The sequence below is a fragment of the Protopterus annectens genome, chromosome 1.part0 (assembly GCF_019279795.1).
Source record: "Protopterus annectens isolate FY-2018-M chromosome 1.part0, PAN1.0, whole genome shotgun sequence".
In the NCBI taxonomy this organism is placed as follows: Eukaryota; Metazoa; Chordata; order Ceratodontiformes; family Protopteridae; genus Protopterus; species Protopterus annectens.
Genome location: NC_056725.1, coordinates 88,622,469 through 88,644,108, shown reverse-complemented (window position 1 = coordinate 88,644,108; position 21,640 = coordinate 88,622,469). Strand labels below are relative to the sequence as shown.

The window sequence follows — 21,640 nt, the reverse complement described above, 5'->3', positions numbered from 1 at the left end:
ACTTATTTTAGTAACAAACACTCACATCAGAATATTATGCTTTACTTTCACCTGTAAACAAAAACCTAACATTTTTTTTTATAAGACACTTCTGCATCTCACCTTCTTTTCACAAAGATATTAATACAGGTTTAAATGAGAACCACAACTTTCATGAGCATTGGTAGCTACCATAACTCTGTACATCCTTTAGTTGTAGTTGGTGGAACTACCACCAAGTCTAAAAAATGTTGCTATCAAACTTCATTCAGAAGAACTACAAAATCAGAAGGAACCAGATAAAGAAAACAAATGGCCATCATAATACTCAACTACAATGTAGTTTGTTTAATAAATGTATTAATGCGCAATCAGATTAATCAGAGTTTTACTACAGTATTTTCTGATGCTCTGCTGCAATCAGCTACTACACAAGGTGTGCGACTCACAGTCTCTCTAACACTTCTGTTACAGAACGTCACCCACAGGATTTTTGACTGTATGATACATATTTCTCTTCCAGGTGTTTGGGACTTTTATGAATATCAGTAACAAAGGTGGGAAACTTCAAAATGTACTATGAGGAACTTCAGCAATAAGAGGTGAAAAACTATGGCTTGTGAAGAAAATGCACAGAATCTAGAGTACATTGTCACCAAGGTACTACAAGAATGTTGTAACACATGAAAGAAAGTGGTACTCGTCCCATGGACCTTCCACTTAATGCAGGTTAACTGCCAGTACCTTCCACTTACTAAACATGTAAAAAAGAAATAAAATAGGACAAAGCGGGGTTTTTTTGTTTTTGGAAGTATCCGATTCTACACAGTTAGTCTTAGTCTTGTCCTTTCAGGTCTACTGGGTAGAGGGCATACGAATATCGGGCAGTAAGTCACAACTGGTGATTATATCAATTTTTTCAGAAACAGCTCTGAGATCTTCTAGAATTTGACGTATAGTATAAGAAGCATTAATGATCCCTGACTGGGAGTTACTGAGGTGGGCAGTGGCTGTTCGAATCTCCTTTGTGGCATTCTGGTACACCTGTTTCACTGTACCGCTAACATCATGATGGAGACGTGCATTGCTTTCTAGTAGCTTCTGCTGCAACAAGGTGCTGTAGCGTCCACTGTGCTTAATTTGTAAAGCTGGTTTCTCTTCCATCGCTGAAGGAGAACTTTGCTGCTCATTGCGGATTACAATAAGGGGTGGAAGCTGCATGTTTACAGCTCCAGAGTCCAGAGAAATTTCTGCTGATTCTCTTTCTTCTTCTTTTTCAGAGTCCGTTTCTGATGCTTCACCTTCAACTTTCACCCCTGCAGCACCAGAAAAGGAGACTGGGGGACCTGAGGAAATATAAAACTCCTCCTCCTCAGAGTCCGTTTCTGATGCTTCTCCCTGGACAATGGTCTGGTACCTGTTTGTAGCCATCTTTCTCTGGCCCTAAAAAAAAATAAAGGCAACATTAAAGAAAAAGTACAAAATGACACTGGTTATATGCATTTAAAATTTAATATTTCCTTATTCATTTTAGATATGCACAGTTATGCCATACTACACGGTTAGAATTTCAGAAGGAACTACAAAACATTTAGGTCCGCTTTGCATTCCTACAGCTGAAAATACACTGAAAAGCCAAAGACCAAGCACAGACATGGATGGGATTTAACAAGCAGCAGCAGAATGTAGCGTTATGAGGATCTGAGTCATACATCAAGTCTAAATCAATAGCAAAAGCTGCAAAACTGGTTATAGTAACAATTTCTGCTTCAGGACATAACCAAATGTCTTGGCTACTTATGTTACAATGTCTTGTCGGGAGCTGGCCAACAAAATACCATGCTAGAAAGTCAGACACTATTTCACGCATCTTAATTTTTAATGCATTTCCTTAGTCAACAGATGTGACAAATGTTAACCAGTCAAAATTGCTTTCAGTAGCAAAGAAGGTACTTAAACATAAAATCAGTGTGGATAAATTAACCTTTTGTCTTTTTTTTGTCCAGCACTCTAGTGCTCCACTCCTTCAGCAGAATTTCCCATTTCATGCCCTCACAATCATCCTCAACGATCTATAAAGCTATGTTCTGGCACATCTTCCTAGCATCACTCAGGTCCATAGAACCCTGAAAATGAAACTGAACAAGGAACTTCCAATATGGCTGCACACTAATCAACAACTTAACTTCAGCTCTCCCAATGTAAAAATAGAAACTGAGAAATAACCGTCAGTGATATTGTCAGCTTGAGAAAAATTAATTTACTGGCTAGTAAGTACACTACCTGGATGCTATCAAAGAAGAAACTAAGAGCCCGAAAGAAAATCAACTAGAAAAGTGAAGAAAAAACACTGACTGGGAAAAATCCTGCAGCTGTTCAACAAAAAGCAGTACACAAGGTCCAGTTTTGATGCAAGACATGGCTTCCAGTAATCTAAAAGAAAAAAAAAATAATGCAAATGGGCTCAGAGATATAGGATTAAAATAAATGAAACACTGAAGGAAAATATCAACTCAAATAAAAAAGGCTGGAAAATGGAAAAATATTTAAACAGATATTCAGATAACCTGATAAAACTGCAAAAATCAGATGTCGAAATGAAGAGAAAAAGTTGGCCAAGTACGAGACTGTTCAAGAAGAAATGTTACAAAAAATGGTAGAATTAGCCAACCTTGTCTGTAGGGAAAATTATTAGTTATGTATTACCATAACTTGGTATCGGTCCTTCTCTCATTCTGCTTCACTGATGGGTTACGGATCCAATCCTTGGATCCGACTCAGCCGTCTTTTACAGAGTTTAACTTCCAGGCTCGAGCTCCTCTTACCCATAATTCTCTGGCCCCTAGCTCTGCCCTCTCAAAAAGAGTTTGATGCCTCTAACAGAAAACAGACAGAAGAAGAAAAACAACCAAGGGCTCAATCTGGAATGTATTTCCAACAAAGACTTTTTCAGATCCTCTCAAAGACCATAATTATTGGATGAGGATAGCTGGGTGGGAATGTGAAGCAAAATGAGAGAAGGACAACACAGATACCAAGTTATAGTAAGTACATAACTAGTACATCTGATGATGTTCCTCTCATTCTGCTTCACTGATGGGTCAGAGTCTACAGCTACACAATTTCTTGGGTGGCATCAAGAAAGGATATGCCAGAGCACTGATTAGCCTAAAGATGTCCTGCTCCTGGAGACCATGTCCAGGTCATGAAGGTATGAGACTTAGTCCAGGATGCTGCAGCACAAATATCATCAACTGGAACTCCAGATGAAAAAGCTGCTGATGCAGCTATAGATCTTCTTAAATGGGCTTTTGGAAGACTAGGCAATTTCATACCATTTGTTTCATAAATAAATGTTATGCAACTGGTTATCCACTTTGCTATTGTCACTTTAGAAACTGCTAGACCCTTACAGTTAGAGGAGAAAGAGATAAATAATTGAATTGTTTTGTTTTATGTAGGTAGAAATGTCTATGAACATCCAAGGAATGTAACATATACTCTCCTTTGTTAGAATAGTTAGGAAAAAACACTGGTAACTGAATGGACTTACTTATGTTTGCCTCCTGAATGGACTTACTTATGTTTGCCTCTGTTGCCACTTTTGGCATGAAGGATGGATTAGCAAGTAGGGAAACTATCCTTATGAAAAATAATATATGGGGGTTTAGATGAAAGTGTCTGCAATTCAGAAACTCTTTTTGCTGAGGTAATGGCCACAACAGCAGCAGACTTCCAACAGAAAAATGTCAAGTCACAATCATTAGCCAGTTCAAAGGGTTTTTGTGTCAACCCTTGCAGAAAAACAGTCAGATCCCACAGAGGAGTGGGGTCTTTGAATGGAGGCCTGAGAAGAAAGACACTTCTTAAAAATGCTTTACATAATCTGGTTGAAGTTATAGATCCCAAAGGAAATCCAGAATGTAAAATTAGAAATGGCTACTAACTGGAGCTTAACGGTCACAAGACTGGAACCTTCTTTAAATAAGCACTCAAGGAAAGAAAGTACTGAAGAAACAAGGTACTGAAAAAGGGTCAATGTGATGATTAGCAGCCAAAATAAAAAAAAACTTTTTCACTTGCCTTTATATACCTTCTTGGTGGAAGCTTTCTGGGAAGCTAGAATGATAGCTTTGACAGGCAAGGAAAACCTGGACTCTCCAGCAATCAAGGGAACTGGAGAAACCAAGTGGTTAATTTGAGGGTGGAGAGATCTGAGTGGAGTCCTAGTGTGGGGTGACAGAGAAGGTCTGGTTTGGGTTCCAGTATCCATGGCGGATATCTCAGGTGAGAGAAGAGGAAGGGGAATCAAATCTGATGAGGCCAAAAGAGGGCAATGAGGATCACAGTACTCTTCAACCATTTGGCTTTCTGAAGAAATTTTGGGATCAGTGGAAAAGGAGGATAAGCATAAAGGATTCCAGAGGGACAATCATGAACTACAGCATCCCTTGGGGAACTTCCTGAAGGAGGAATCAGAGTGAAATTACTGCTGCAGTTGTCATGAGGGGATGCAAAATGATTGCAGAAGGGGTAACCCCAATGTTAGAATATCTCATCCGCTACTGACTGATTGAGGGACCACTCATGAGGCTTTAGAACAGACCTGTTGAGCCTGTCTGCCAATACACTGGATTTCCCCGGGACATGTACTGCAAGTAGAAAGCGGTGTGAACAGATCGCCCATTCCCAAACCCTCATATCCTCTCTGCACAGTGGTTATGGACAGGTACCTCCTTGCTTGTTGATATACCAGATGACTGACACATTGCCAGTGTGAATCGCAATGGTCCCCAGAAGTACAGTGTCCTGAAAGACTTGTAATGATAGGAGGACAGCTCTCATCTCCAGGACATTTATATGCAATCTGATCTCTAGAGGAGTCCATGTGCCTTGGACCATCTTCCCCTCAAAATGCCCCCCCATTCTAGATGGGAAGCATTCACGGTCACTGTGGCTATTGGAGGGGGGGACTATGAAGGGTCTGCCCACCAACAGATCAGAACAAATCTACCATTCTAAATGGCTTCTGTAAATATTCATCAATTTGATAGGGACTGATGTAGAATTGACCATTGAACAACCAGTGTCCACTGTAGAATGCACATATAGTATATGGCTAGAGGAACCAAGATTATAGCAGCTGCCATAGACCCTAGGGCCCATAGAATCAATCTGGCAGGAAGAGTTGGATGAGATGATAATGGACTGAACTTGAAGAGTCAAAGTGTTGATGCGATGTCAGGGCAAGGAAGCTACCTGCGTAACTGTGTTCAGCTGAGCCCCAATGAATTGAAAAGTTTGTACCGGTAATGGTTGTGACTTGTCTGGATTTATGGCAATGCCTAGGATGTGAGATATCCAGTGGAGATGCTACCTGGCCTGAGAAAGTTGACGCTGGATGGGGGCAGATAGGAGCCAATCATCTAGATATGGGAATACCTGAAACTGTTGCTGTCAGAGATGAGCAGCGACCACTGCCATGCATTTGGTAAACACCCAGGGGACTGCAGTGAGACCCAAGGGCAGGGCTCTGAACTGGAAGTGATTGGCTCCCACTCATAAGCACTGGTGACTTCTGGAGCTCCTGTTTATTTTTATGTGACAGTACGTGTCCTTCAAGTCTACAGAGCACATCCAATCGTCTTTCTTTAGTAACGGATGGATAAACTGAATTGTCACCATCTGGAAAGTACAGTTTTGTACCTACCATAAATGTAGATGTTCGAGGATCTACATTGCTGCAGTCATGACCTGTGGGTAGTCCGCTGTCCTCGGTCGGCCCGAATACCAAAGGGCTAGGCTGGCGTCGGTCATTGTCGCCTAGAGCTGACGTCAGTACGCAGTAGTACTTCAGCGCATGACCGACGCCATATCCTCAGTCTTTCTTGCCCCAGATGTCAGAAGGCCTAAAACGAAAGGCCAAAGCCAAAAATAGGAAATGCCCAACCACCCCCAGAGTGCAAGTAAAGAATATCTCCAAACGAAACCCAGCAACCCCAACCTATAGAGGGGAAGGAGGGAGGGAAAATTGGACTGCAGCAATGTAGATCCTCGAACATCTACATTTATGGTAGGTACAAAACTGTACTATGTTCTTCGTCTCACATTGCTGCAGTCATGACCTGTGGGTAGAATCCCAAAGCAAAGGAAAAGGGAGGCTGGCAAATTACAAAGCATTAGGAGCTGCTAACATGCCCTGTAAAACTGCAGTGGCAAACCCAGCCCTGGACTTGGAATAGAGAGGGAGATGGTAATGTTTAGTGAAAGTGTGTACAGAACTCCAAGTAGCTGCCTCCAAAATATCCTTAGTAGCTACACCCCTCAAAAAAGCAGTAGAAGTGGCAGTAGCCCTAGTAGAATGAGGCCTGATCCCAGCAGGGACATCTTTTCCATGATGAGAATAACAAAAGGCAAAACAATGACCAATCCACTTTGAAATAGCCTGCTTAGAAACAGCTTTCCCCTGTGAACTCAAAGCAAAAGAAACAAATAACTGCTGAGTCTCTGAACTCCTTAGTTCTGTTCAAGTAGTAACATAACTGTCTGTGGATATCCAAAGAATGCAAGACTTTTTCCCCTTTATTTTGGGGGTCAGCATAAAAAGTAGGCAAATGAATAGACTGATTCAAGGCCACACTAGAAATCACTTTAGGCATAAAAGTAGGGTTAGTCCGCAAAGAAACTCTATCCTTATGGAATATCAAAAAAGGTTCAACTGCCATGAGAGCCTGCAATTCAGATACCCCCCTAGCAGAAGTAATGGCCAACAAAAAAGCAGTCTTCCAAGACAAAAACTTCAATTCAGACAAAGCTGCAGGTTCAAAAGGAGGTAAAGTAAGTTTCTCCAAAACAAAATTGAGATCCCAGGAAGGAGTAGGAGCTCTACGTGGGGGTCTTATATTCTTTGCCCCTCTAAGAAATTGTTTGAACAAAGGATGAGAAAATAAAGGAGGGTCACAATCATAGTGAGCAGAAATGGCTGCAGCATGAACCTTCACAGAAGAGAATAACAAACCCTTGTCCAGTAATTCAGTAAGGTACTGTAGTGCAAAACTCAAATTAGGCACTGAAACATCAAAACCCTTTGCAGTGCTCCAAAGAAAAAACCTCTTCCATTTATCAGCATAAACTTTTCTAGTGCTAGGCCGCCTAGCTTCCAAAATGACATCTAAAAACTGTTGAGGAAGCCGAGACCCCACCGGCTCCATCACCGAATACGCCAGGCTGTCAGATGGAGGGACTGCACCTGAACATTGAGAAAATGATTGTTTGACTGGGACAACAAATGAGGAATCTGTGGCAGAAGCCAAGGAGGCTCCTGGATTAAACTCCTCAGCAGAGGATACCAATGTTGACGTGGCCAGTCTGGTGCTATTAGAATCATGCAAGGCTTGTCCCGTCTGACTTTCAAGAGTACCTTGGGGAGAAGAGGCAGAGGAGGAAAAGCATAAACGTGAAGGTTGTTCCAACTGAAAGATAGAGCATCCACTTTCCAAGCATCTGGGTGGAACATCTTTGTGCAAAATTTTGGAAGTTGAAAATTCAGTGGGGAAGCGAATAGATCTATGTCTGGAGTTCCCCAAGCCACAGTCAATTGTTTGAAAATCTGAGGATCCAGTTTCCACTCGTGGGGATCCACCATTTGTCTGCTCAAAATATCTGCTAGGGAGTTCCGTGCTCCTGGCAGAAACCTTGCTTGAAGATTGATACGCAAACTCAGAGCAGTCTCCCATAAAAGCATTGCTTGTCTGCAAAGAGGGTAGGAATGGGTTCCCCCCTGCTTGTTGATGTACCACATGACTGTTGTGTTGTCTGTTGGTATCAACACCTGTCCTGGCTGAAGTAGTTCCTTGAAGGCCATCAAAGCAAATTGAACTGCTAACATCTCCTTCATGTTGATATGCAAACGTAGTAGTTTGGGAGGCCACATGTCTTGTATCCATTTTCCATTGAAGTGTGCTCCCCAAGCCAAGTCCGAGGCATCCGTCGTTAGGATCTGACTCGCCTCTGGTCGGGACACAGAGAGTCCCTTGTTTAGGTGACATTCCTGAGCCCACCATAGTAATTCTTTCTGGATGCAAGGTATTATCCGAATGACAGTGTCCAAACTGTGGCAGTGTTGAGCCCACACACTTTTGAGATACCATTGTAGCTTCCTCATATGCAGTTTGGCATTGGGAAGTACTAGAATGCAAGATGCCATGAACCCCAAGGCTTGGAGGACTGTCCTTGCAGTCAGCCTGGACATTACTGATAACTGCTGGAAGTAGAGAGGAAGAGTTCTTTGTTTGTCCGGGGTCAAAAATGCCATCTGAGAGGCTGTATTCAGTCTCACACCCAGAAAGCACATGTCCTGAGAGGGCACTAGACTGGACTTTATTTCGTTCACAGTATACCCTAGGCACCTTAAGACTGCCATTATATACTGGAGATGCTGTAGTAATTTGTCTTTGTTTTGAGCAAGAATCAGGCAATTGTCCAAATAAGGATAAATTTGTATTCCCCTCTGTCTGAAGAAAGCAATCACAGGAGCCAGAACTTTTGTGAACACCCTGGGCGCAGTAGATAAGCCAAAGGGCAATGCAGAGAATTGATAATGTGAAGTACCAGCCCGAAATCTCAGGAATCTCCTGCAGCTGGGCTTGATAGGGATGTGAAGATAGGCCTCAGGGTTACCATCCAGTGATCTTTGCCTATCATAGGCAGAAGTTGTTGTAATGTTAACATCTTGAACTTTGGAATTTCCAGGTAGGTGTTGAGAATGGACAAATCCAGAATTGGCCTCCAAGTGTTTCCTTTCTTTGGTACTAGGAATAGACGGGAATAAAATCCTAGGCCTACTTCTGAAGGAGGGACCACCTGAATTGCCTCCATCTGCAAAAGTAAAGAAATCTGCTCCTGAGCCTCCAGCCTTTGCTGAGGAGGCACATCCGGCATGCCTTTGAAAGGAGGAAAAGTGTGAAAATAAAACTTGTAACCTCGATTTATTATATCCAACACCCATTTGTCTTGGGTGATCAAATTCCAGTTTTCTTTGAAAAGTCCCAACTTTCCTCCTAGAGGAGCTGCCAGTAAGGAAGGGTCTGGCAGCGGAAGATACAGGTCATTGGGTCTGCTTACGAAAGGTCTGACCCTTGCCCTCACCAGAAGACTGTGCAGGAGAACTCCAAGTCGTAGGTCTGAAGGAACCCTGAGCGTGAGCCCTGCCTCTACCACGTCTAGACCTGCCCTTAGGCTGATAATCCGAAGAAGGATAAGACCATCCCCTAGCAGGCCAATTCCTACTAAACTTAGGGGGCTGCACCTGCAAAAAATCCTTGACCGTCTGCATAGACTTAGCCTTATCTTCCATCTTTTTCAAAACTGATTCCACAGGAGGACCAAAAAGAACTTCAGATTGAAGAGCAGCATCCAAAATCAGAGCCTTTACATATTCGTAGACATGCCTGGCTTAAGGATCAAAATTTGTCAGAACAACTGAACCTGTAGCAGCCACCCTAGAAGAAGCCTGAAGAGCATCAAAACCACACTGCAAAGAATGCTTGCCAACTTGGTCTGATGCATGAACCAACTCCTGGAGCTCCTTACACTCTATACCCTCAGATAAAGCATCCATGTTAGATTTCAATTGGCCTAATAAAAAGTTCTGATACTTCAGCATATGAAATTGGCAATTCAAAGCCCTCATAGCCAACGTAGAGGAGGTGTACACTTTTTTTCCCCACCTGTCTAACGCTCTAGAATCTTTATCCAAAGGGACTGGATTTTTAGCCACAGAAGCCCTAACACCCTTAGGGCCTTGACTAATAGTTTCCGGATCAGCTCTAGGACTCTTATACAAATACTTATGTGCTTCTGGAACTCTGTAATACCTGTCTGGCTTAACAGGGGCCGGAGGCAGAGAATCAGGATTAAGAGAAGATTCAGAAAAAACATCCTGAACAACATCTAAGACTGGAGGAATAGCCAAGGGCCTATGTTGTGGCAAAAACAAAAATTCTCTAAGCCTTTTCCGAGAATCTGAAAAATCTTGACCTTCCCACTTGAAATGTTCCCTCATGGTATGTAAGGTTTCAGAAAAAGAAAAATCATCTGGAGGAGAAGCAGAAGGACAGGAGTCCTCTGCATCCGAATCAGAATAGGAATGAAAATCCTGAATATCTTCAGCTGAGGAATCAGAGTAGTCCAAGGAATGATCCATTCCCTCTAAATCTGCCTCCACCCTAGGCCTCTTCTCTGGTGGGGGCATAGAACCCCGGATCAAAGTAATCAAGTCCTCCGCCATTTTCAGCATATGTTTTTTAGGAACAGGGGCTGGAGAGCTAGAGGAATGACCAGGTCCAACAAGACCAGGTTTGGCCTTAGCATGCCTTTGGCCACTGAAGTAGAAGGCCTAATAACCTTTTGTAAGGATGGAACTACTGAAACCTGAGAAGCACCCTCGGCCTGTCCTAACTCCTGAGAAGCCACCTCCTGTAAAAGTAAAGGTTCCCCCTAGGATTCAGCCGAACCCTCGGCAGGATCCATAGATTCAACCGGAGGCTCCGAAGAACCGGCGTCCGCAACGGACAACTCATCCGGTTTATATCTCAAAGATTTATCCTTACGCTTTTTAGCGGTAGCGGGCGTCGGAGGATCCGACGGCATGTTATAGTTACACCGCTTACCGAAAACAAGCCTGGCACAGTCTAACCTTCGCTTAATGGTGCGCTTATTAAATCTAGCACAAAAGCGACACCCGACTACGTCATGATCAGGCCCTAAGCAAGGAATACAGAGAGAATGATAATCCCTATGAGGAATCTGTTTCCCACAAGAAATGCAATTATTAACTTTTTCTGACATCCGGATAACTGAGGCAAGAAAAAACAAAAGTTTCCCCAACGGGGTACTTAGCCCAACTTGGTCTTCGGTCTGAAACTCGGTAAATGAAAATTTCAGAACGCCGAACGGCACTTGCAAACACTGCTTCTGCTTCGGACCACGCGGCAAGAAAGAGTGAGGATATGGCGTCGGTCATGCGCTTAAGTACTACTGCGTACTGACGTCAGCTCTAGGCGACAATGACCGACGCCAGCCTAGCCCTTTGGTATTCGGGCCGACCGAGGACAGTGGACTACCCACAGGTCATGACTGCAGCAATGTGAGACGAAGAACATCTTCTCTTTCTTTACATATAAATTGAGTTTGCTTAGATCTAGGATAGGCCTCAGGTGCCCCATTTCCTTTGGTACCAAAAAGAAACGGGAGTAAGTTCCAGATCATTTCTGTTCAACTGGGACCTCTTAAAAGACTCTCTTTTACAGTAATCTTTTGATCTCTAGAACTGCTAACTCCTTCTGGCTGAGTGGAATGTTGGGGAGCTTCTTTGAACTTTTGGAGGGGGGAGAGAAAAGGGAATGTAGTAGCCTCTGTATATTATGCTATGCACTCTAACGTTTATCGTTACTTGGGCCCAGGTGCCTGAGTGCAAGGAAAAACAGCGCCTGACTGCCTCCACAGTTGGACAGTGAAGCAGCGCTTCAGGAGCACTGAAAGGACTTGTCAGAAAAGGGTTCTCTAAAGCTCTGGTTTTGTGGGTCCCCTCTGACTCTACAATGGCATCTCCCATTAAAGCCTCTTCCTCTGCCTCTGGAGGAGTGCTCTCCTCTTTGATCAGGAACAGAATCTTGTGATTTGCAGAGCCGTTTTTTAGCTCCTCTTTGATTCCTTGAATAGGTTCATTGACTGGTGGAAAACTTGATCTCCATGGCAAAGAAGGTCTTACCTTCTTGTTCACTGTGGGTGAGGGTGTCCTTAACTGACAATCCAAAAAAGGAAGAACCATCAAAGGGGGCACTGACAAAAGACACCTTAAAGGGTTCTACAAAATCATAAAGCCTCATCCATGCACGCCTGCATATCACAATGCCAGTGCTGGCTGCCCTTGAGGATCCTTACGCTGAATGGGAAATAAGCCTCATGGAAAAATTTGCCAGGGAAGTAAGAGTGGTCAACTTCAGAGAAACCTTATTCAGCTCTTCCTTAGGCAAGCACTCCACCAAGGACTCAGAGCTCCTTAACCAGGTCTCTCTGTAGATGAATAAAATGTGCCAAGTAATTAAGTGCTGCAAGCAAAAAAGCCACTGAGGCAAAGGTGGGCCTCTTGAACCTGTTCAGCACTCTTGACTCCCTGTCTGGCAGGTGGACAGTCAAGCTCTGTTGTGCAAGCTTTTTTTTTGTACCAGCAGCCACCACCATAGCATCATTGAGGACGCTTTTTCTCCAAAAGTACGATCCTCGGGGGAGAAAGGATTTTATCTGGGTGCTTTGGTACTGGCTCTATGGTGTCAACCTCCTTCCATGCCCAACGGGCAACAACATCTATAAGAGAGAGTTCACCAAGGGAACTACCTAAGATGTAGATGGGCCCACCCTAAAGCCCAAGGATTTTTGGATGACAAACCACCTCTTTGTTTTAAAATTTCTAAGATGCCTGCAAAGGAGACATCATCCTGTGGTGATTTGGGAGATCTCTCCCCCCTCAATCGTAATCCATATCCTCTGTGTGGGACTCACAAGTGCCTCCTCTTGCATGTCCTCTTCCATAAGATCTCATCTGTGTGTTAGTCAGGAGAGGAGTCATAAGAGGACGGGGCCACCTCAGGTGGAAGGGTCTGGAGGTCCTTAGAGGTGGGCTGACCCTGGACAGAAATGGAAGGATCAAGGCCTAGATCCAATGCAGAAACACAGGGAGGAACAGAAGTCAAATAGTCTAATGCTCTATCTGCAAAGAAGGCCTTTTCTAGAACTTGGAAAGCCCAAGGTCCCAGGGTTACCCACCCACACTCCCTCAAAGCCGAAGTCCCAGAGGAAGAAGGAAGGAACATGCCAGAACCCCAATTCCCAGACAGAAATGGTCCCGCACCGTCAAGGACTGAAGCTCCAACAGGGAGGGAAAGATCTGATAAAACTGAAGCTGAACCTTGCACCCTTGGATCCAGCCACAACATCACAGACCAAGGTCTCTCTCTCTGATCTGAGGATCTCAGAGCAGAGGTAGTCAAGGTCATGGTCGACATGGAAGAAGCAAAACAAAAATCCTCTGATCCAATTCCGAATCCTTTGGAAGACTGCTGTCCTGGGGCTCCAAAACCATTACTTGGATCAGAGAAGGAGAAAAAGAAGTGACAGGGACTATCTTGGATCCATGAGGGGATGGAGCAGGAAGTACCCCATCTGGATTTCAGCCTTGATAATGGACCTAACCATCATGTCCACATCATTGCATAGGCTCCTACAGGATCTGGAAGAAGCCACTGAAGAAGGTCATGAGTGCCTAGGGGTTTGCAGTATCTTGGGTCGGCACTGTGGGGGGAAACAGACCTAATGGACCTCCCAGGCAACCAAATGCTAGACCCCGGATCCAGGGATTTATGGAGCTAAATGTTCGCATCTGATCTAGTAGGATCTGAAGAAGCAGTTGGTCGGAATGTAGGTTCACTCAGAGCCATCAGGTCTGATACAAGGAAGCAGACCTAGATCTCAGCGCCAACATTCTTGGATCAGACTCACTGGCAATTTTGGCAAGATGCTCAGATGCCACCCTGGAGTCGTTATGATGGTGCTTTTTCACCTCGGAGCACTGAGTCTTTTGGGGGGGGGGGGGTGAGCTCCTGGAGAAGTTAGAAGAGTGGGCAGAATCCCCTTCAAAATTAACTCATTTTTCCACTCTTGGACTGCCCGATGAGTGAAACCCTCACAGATCGTGCAAGGAGAATCCAAATGAGCTGCCCCCAAACAATGAACAGATTTATCATGTGCATCTGAGTTCGGGATTTTCCTATCACACTCAGCGCACCTCTTAAATCCAGTTCATTTATCCATTCCTGAAAACAGCAGCTAAATATCAATGAACCACACTAAGAGACCTATAAGAAATATATATTTTTTTTTTACTGAAAGAAGGGCCAAGGCCCAAAAGGATAGGAAAAGTGGAGCAAGAAAAAGAAATCAACATCCTTGCACACTTTAAAAAAAAAAAAAGGGAGGAAGGATAGGTGAATTACATAATTATAAAATTATAAAGTTAAGTATATCTTAATAACCTGAAAAACATCTATGCAGAGCACTGGGAATGCGCATGTACACAGTGGTGGCAAATGAAACCTGAGGAGGCAAAGCTAGGGGCAGAAGATTATGGGTAAAGGAGGAGCTTGAGCCTGGAAGCTGAAGTCTGTAAAAGGCAGCTGAGTCAGATCCGAGGAACGGATTCATAACTCATCAGTGAAGCATAATGAGAGGGACATCAGGTTATGAGATTTTTCTGCTATAAAAGAGAAAGTATTAATTTTATGAAGGCACAAATAAGCAACTGGACTTGGTGTTCCACAGCAAAAACTAACTGAAAGGGCACTGTGTGTATGCTCCAAATTTGGTCATGAGAAGGCAGCCAAGATCTTTATTAGTAAAGCTGCACACCTACCAGCAGAAAGAGTTGATACTGACATACTGTGTCTAAAGGGAAAAGTATTAAAAATTGGAGGCAGTAGAGTGTTAGTGGAAAATGATTATTCACTGTTCATCATGCAGAAGAGAAACAAATTTATTCCAGTAATGAGGCAATGACAAGAGGCAGATGTGAGGTTCAAGCTAATGTATCCAGCTGTCATCAGAATATTTTCTCTGGAGGATCAAAGTAATTGTTTGATGCAGAATAGGCTAAAGAGGAATTGCAAAAGTTTATTTGACAAAAAGTGAGCCATCAACCACAAGGGGACTCTGCTCATTTTTTTGATAAAAAAGCACAAGAAAAGACTTTGCCAGTGAACCCTTTTCCACTGTTCAAAGGAAAATGCTTGAATGACAGAGAAAGGCACAGGAGTAGGCTAGAACAAATCGGGAGTACCTTGGAATTATAGCACAATCTGGAGTTGGGAGATGGAGGTGAACAGAAAGAAGACCAGCAACACACAAAACAGTTAATAAATGTGAGACTGCAAAGCATCATATTTGTGAAATATGGCTATATAAAGAATAAGTAGAAAGAGTGGACTTTTGTTGACTTTGTTAAACTTATGAGGAACTGAAAAGCATTTGTCTCACTTCATATCATTGTTTGGAAGGATTCTGAAAGGTGGGGAAGAAGAAGGAAAAGATGACCAAGTAAAATAATTTCTGTTATTACCAGTATTTCTATGAAACTTTGCCATAAAATATGCAATTTATATTGTGAAATGTATTTTAATTGTTCTTGTATGTGATAACGTTGACAAAGCTGCTAAAGTAAACAGCTTTGTGGATATTAAGTTTATATGGTTTTGAGTGGTCATGTCAGTCCTTTTTGTGATTTTATGTTAAATGAGAGAGGGAAGCTAAACCCTGAAAAGACATTACTAGGAAAAAAAATCCTGGTATAAAAAAACATACCAAAGAACAAAGGGGGGGGGGAGAAGAAGTGGCTGTTGCAGCAGAGACCATTCGAGCATCTGTTATGATACACAACTGTACTATGTTTTTCATACTGATCACTGCAGCAGTAGCCTAAGCTATGTGGGTAGGTTACCATAATGCCAAAGAACTGGGAGGTGGAAGGGGAAATGTCCAGGAGGCCCTAGAGAATGGTGCTAGCAAAATTTGTCCTAGACCTGGAAAAGGAATCTAGTTTATAGTTCTTTGTAAAAGTGTGCACAGAGGACCAGGTTGTTGCTTCTAAACAGAGTCAAACCCTATAAAAAAGCCACAGATAAAGCCAAAGTCCTTGTAGACTAAGCGCTGACCCTACCTGGAATAGATTTCTTGTGGTGGGAACAACAAAAGGCAACAGCCTGAGACAAACATTTGGAAACAGTCTGCTTTGAAATAGGCTTTCCCTTCTTACCTTCACAAGAAATGAACAGCTCATAAGTTCTGAAAGATTTTGTTCTGAAAAGGATAGTACCACAGTTGTCTATGTACACCCAAAGTAAAAACAGGGAGATGGACAATTTAACTTAAAGTAAACTCAGATACCACTTTAGGCATAAAAGAAGTAAGGATTAGTTCTCAAATAAACCCTGTCTCTGTGAAAGATGAGATAAGGTTGATTCACAATAAGACCTTACAACTTAGGTACTCTTCTTGCAGAGGTCGGAGCAATCCATAAAACTGTTTTCCATGTTAAGAACCTCAAGTCTTGTTTTTTTATGTTTTGATCGTTTGGTTTTCAAGGCAGTCCAATGCTGACCTCCCAACCGTACCAAATTACTCAGTTTTTACCGGGTTTTGGGGTCCAAATGAAGGGGTGCCATGATTCCCGAGTGGCACCCCTTAATTTCAGATTTTTTTCTTTGTTTTTTTAATTTTCGCACTTTAGGAGCTGACATCATCACATGCGCGATGTTGTCAGCTCTGTCAGGGCTATCAGCCTGTCGGAATTGAGCTCAATGAGCTCGCATTTCCGTCTGGGGCTCAAGGGCTGGCTTGGCTTGCTCTGCAAGTGGGAATGGCACTCCGGAGACCTTATGCTGAATGGATTTACAAATGCTGTGAGCGGGAATGGACTTGCAGTTAGGTAACCTTTACTTTATTTTTCGGATGTTCGGAGGGAACAGACATGCATGCGTGTGTGTGTGTGTCTGCAAGTGTGCATGCATGTGTGTAGTCTGTAGTCTACCATTAAGCCCACATACACATAAGCCTGGGTCCAGGCTAACTTTGACAGAGTGCTGATCACAAAATGACATCAGAAATCTACAGCTGTGTGATGAAAAACAGGAGATTATTAAATTATTTACTTCAAGTCACTGTTACCATCTTCTTCTTTTGGCTTTTCCCGGTTAGGGATCGCCACAGTGGATCACCTGTCTGCTCAGGATTGGCAATGGAGTTTTACGGTGTCGAGTTGCCAGCCTAGCACCCAACCTTCCACAGAAGGCACACACATGTACGCACTCACGCCTAGGGCCAATTTAGAGTGTCCAAGCCACCTACAGCATGCCTTTGGGATGTGGGAGGAAACTGGAGCACCCAGAGGAAACCCACATGATCACAGGGAGTACATGCAGACTCTGCACAGAAGGCACCCCAGCCGAGGTTTGAACCGAAGACCATCTTGCCGTGAGGTGGCAACATTAACCACTGCACCACTGAGGCCGCTGTGTCAGTGTTACCATCTGATCGTAATTTATGACTAGAAGGTCAGTAACAGCATGAAACAATAGTGACTCCATAGCTAAATGTGTTGAAAATATGTGCTTTAAATTATAAGTGCAAATCTACGTAACATGGCACTCGTAGTCAAAATATACATTTATATATGATGTGTCTATAAAAACAGCATTATAGTCCATCTTAAAGTATTCAACAAGTGTAGAAAGGAGCGACGCTGATCTCTTTGACACAAAAACCAAAAACTGTATTATAACAGAGTATTCAAGTCCCAAACAAAAGTGGTAATCCAGTAATGTCCAAAAAATGTCTAAAAAATGTAGGTGTATGAGTGTAAGTGTTTATATCTAACATTCAAGGGTAAATAAAAATGAATAAATAGTATAATACACATTTATATAAAAAAGACAAATAAATCAAAAAATTTTAAAAAGTTAGGTATACTAAAATGTTCATGTCATGGGCTGCAGGAAAAATCCTACTTGCATCTAAATACTGAAAACATTTGTAAGTTCCTTAACTATTCAGTCAGAACATACACACTTAAGTGCAGCAAAAATGTGTGAATATAATCATTTTATATTCCTGCGTCTCCTCAACCTGGGTTTAATGGAGGCTCTCTCATTCAGGCCTAACCCACTGTCAGCTCTTAGTCGGACAATCCACTCATATACCTACATTTTTTTAGTATTGCCAAGTATAGGAGATTCCTAACATTTCCCTTTTAATTGTGTTAATTGTGATAATTGTTTCTCTTGTTATACCCATATATATACTGAGGAATTTTAACTTGTGTACCATTCAATAGATCTGAAGAAGCTCTTAGCAGCGAAAGCACTTATCTGATGGAATAAAGATTGTAAGCCACTAGTGTTTGTGGTTCACTAGCTTGGACATTACTGGATTACCACTTTTGTTTGGGACTTGAATACTCTGTTATAATACAGTTTTTGTTTTTTGTGTCAAAGAGATCAGCGTCGCTCCTTTCTACACTTGTTGGATTTTTTATATTTGCTTTTTTGAATAGGAGCGTTTACCTGGCAGGAGGCTGCACCCTTTTTCATTTCATCTTACATCTTAAAGTATTATTTAATGTGTTTTGTTAAGTGGGATAGTTTGAGAGGGAAAAATCTGTTTTCAGCAGATTCTGGGAGAAAAAGTTCCATGTGAACATATGTCATCACAGTAGAGCATACAGAAAGAATTATATACACAGATACAATGATAGAGATACTAGCAGTTAGTAAACATACTACATTAAACAGAGAAAAGTGAATAAATACATTCATGGACTATAACAGCAGATGCATATTGGCAGTTGCAATGTACCATAAATTTGATATATAGCCCATTCCAAATATATCAGCATCAGTGATCAAACTGATTTAATCCTCTTTTAAATTAAAGTAGATGCCAAATTTAGTAACATAAAAACAGTGGGTATGTTCCTGTGGAAATTTAGTGGTAATGGAAGCAGTATGGCATGTGATTCCTTTGTCATGAGTCAGTCATTTGTAGAGTCACGGTGTCAAAACCTATGACTGTGAACCTTTTTACCTGGTTACATCTGACAGTCTGAAATATTCACTTGCTGACAGATATACTAACAGTGAGGAAGGATGTAGGAATAAAAAAAAAAAAAAGAAAGAAAGAAAAAGTACATCAACTCCCAAGATATATAGGCAGGAACTCTGGAGTGCATAACTGTCAGGTGTTTAGGGAGTAAGCCTAACAAATATGGGGCCTGGGGGGTACACGTCCATCTGAGCACAATATTAGACACACTGCCAGGTTACAAATAACAGCTTCTAGAGATATGCAGTATCAGGAACAGTAGGAGACAGGATAATGGGCACAGCGAGTTTGAATATTAATAAAGACCTTATGACTAATGAACATATTAATGTTTGTGGGGAATGAATATGAAACAGCTGTGGAGTGAAGTACAGGAAAGATGGAAGAAACACAGATGTGGGAAATAAAAGATGCAGTGATCAAAAAAGTGGTGATGTTTTGGTAATGAAGAACTTAACAGGCCATGTGTGGTGTTTAATTTGTTTTTTATTAGAAGTTAAAGAAAAAATAGTTGATAGAGGGCCTATATATAAAGTACCTGATGCAGGTGCTGAAATGGTCTAGAACTGAGAGCAGAAATCAGATTCTGTTGTGACCCAACTGGGATACCAGCGGTGGTGTTACTAAGTGGAATATAAGTACTTAACTGATTTAATTTAAAAGTGCTTTCATAAAGAAAACAGACTAATGTTTAATTTCTCAGAAGGATACAGTAGTAGAATACAGGATGAAATTAAGCACAAACTGCTGTGAAGGACACAATAAATGGGGAATGATGCAATACTGAACAATGATTTTAAGTATCAGCTATAACACCTTGTAGCCTGGTCTGAAAAAGATGAAGTCCTCAGTCATGAAGTATAATAGAGAAATAATTATATTAGAGCTTTATCAAATTAAAAAAAAAATGTAAATAATTGTTTAAATGACAATGGAAGCTGCATTGTACTTGCCTTTTCAGTAAAGTGTAATACGTGAAAGCAACTGTGGAAAATCATATATAATCATTTGCCCCACTGTATAAATGTAATGCAGTTTAAAAATTAAGTAAATCTTGCTCCACAAAGTATGTACCATTATAAAGTCTGCTGTTTTGAAACTGGATCAAATGGCAGTACAGAGGGAAGCCAAGAAAGTATGCAGGCCTTGGGAGGAATTGCTTAAACTTCAGAAGCTACCCCAGAAACAACATTCACTGCTGGCACCTAGGGAATCAGAAGCAGGTATGCAAGAAAACAGGCCCTGGGTATGAAGAGTGGGTCTTCCCTCAGATGAAAAAAAAAAAAAATCACATGTATAAAGAAAGTTTCCATTAGCAGAGAAAAAAATGGGTGTGACCAAGGTGGGTTCCAATGGCTACTATTTGTAGCAAGTAGTTCCAAATGAAGCAGTAGCTACTGCTGACTAAAAGGGTGGCAGGGCAGAGAAAGAGAGATGAGCACTCAAGTAAACACAGGCGGACAGGCTAAGAACCCTAAAAGCATGCTTCTTATCTTCTTTGCTTAACAATTCTGGGCAAATCCAAAAAAAGGGGGAGACAAAATATCAATAACAGGAACAGTTTTTAAATATTGCTGTAATTTACTTAAATGGTTAATAGAACATCAGGTGTTGCATCAACATGCATTATCTGAACAATACGGAGTGTTGTACTCTAAATGTGTGGCATTATTGACAGACTATAATCCTCTGTGATTTATTACAAAATTCAAAAGTTTATGAGGGACTTGGCAAAAATATGAGGCAAAATCAGGAACGTTCTGTAAAATCAATGACAGCTGAGAGGTATGCCTGAAAGTGAGGAATAATACAACAGAATACTAGTTCATGTTGGAGGGTAGGGAGGGGAAAACAGGACAAAGTCCCACAGCCCTATGACACAGGAAAGTAGAAAGACTTACTACAGAGTGCATGATGAGAAGCGATAAGTGGAAGACAGGGCCAAACATAATCTTTATCCACCACTGGCCAGATGCCTTTTCTATAGATGTGGTGTGGATTTCAATGCTGTTTCAATGAATGTGAGTTTCAAGGGCAGAGAAGTTTTAATGCCAAGTCTATTTTCATTGTGAAACAGTATTGCTTTGTTTAGCAGATGTCTATTAGTGTTTGCGTATTATAATGTAAAATGTAAAAATAAAATCCAAATAATCACTGTAGCAGTAAAGCAGTATGCACACATTAGTGTTTATGGTAAATGGGACAAAATAGCCAGGTAATGGGACACTGGAATGGCTGCAAGGAGACTGTGGTGCCTTATTTTCATCATCTGTTCTTCAGTTTGCATTTGAAAGTTGGCATCCCATGATTCCATTGGAGTGGGTGGGGTTACATAATTATGTATGCATATATGTTAATCAGCATACAGATTTGTACCTATTTTTTCATGGGCCTTGTCCAGATTTTTTATGTTTCCACGTTGAGAGGTATGGTCCGTTGTCGTGAGCTAATGGAGAAGATCCTTTGCCTGTGCTTTCTTCTGTGGTTCTAATACAGTATAAAATAAAATGGGTGCTGGCTGTTTTATTGGGACAAACTAGGAAACCTTTTCCATTTGTTAATATATGATTTTTCCAGCAGGCTTTCTTCTCTATCAGAACCTACTGTATGCCCTCAGACAACAGGTGCCCAAAAGGTATTAAGACCCTATCATTAAGGCAGTCAGTTGTAGTTGCTTGGGGTCAGGATATGTCAAATACCCTTGTTCTTGTGTGAATAAATCAAATTACTCCTGACCAATTCCAAAAGAAGGGAGAACCACTGCTGACTGGGCCAGAAAGGAGTCACCACAATGATGTTTGGGGATTCCTTATGAATCTTCCGAAGTACCCTGGATAACACTGAAAAGTGTGAAAAGCATACAGGAATATTCCTGTCCAAGAAAAATAAAAGGCATCTGTCTTCCAGGGCTTTATTGCATGGAGTCCTAAGAATTTTGCCAGTGGATTCTTTAGAA

At 41.8% G+C, this 21,640-nt stretch overlaps 1 protein-coding gene across 2 annotated transcripts in view; it reads right to left on the bottom strand.

Annotated features, from left to right (window-relative positions):
- Window positions 1-301: 301 nt before the first annotated feature.
- Window positions 302-21,640, bottom strand: part of BLOC1S3 (biogenesis of lysosomal organelles complex 1 subunit 3) — a 194,306-nt gene continuing 172,967 nt past the window's right edge. For both annotated transcript variants that reach the window (XM_044086246.1, XM_044086330.1), the window contains exon 2: window positions 302-1,422. In XM_044086246.1, coding sequence (XP_043942181.1) covers window positions 835-1,422 — 588 coding nt within the window. In that variant the 3' untranslated portion in view covers window positions 302-834. The remainder of the gene's footprint in view (window positions 1,423-21,640) is intronic.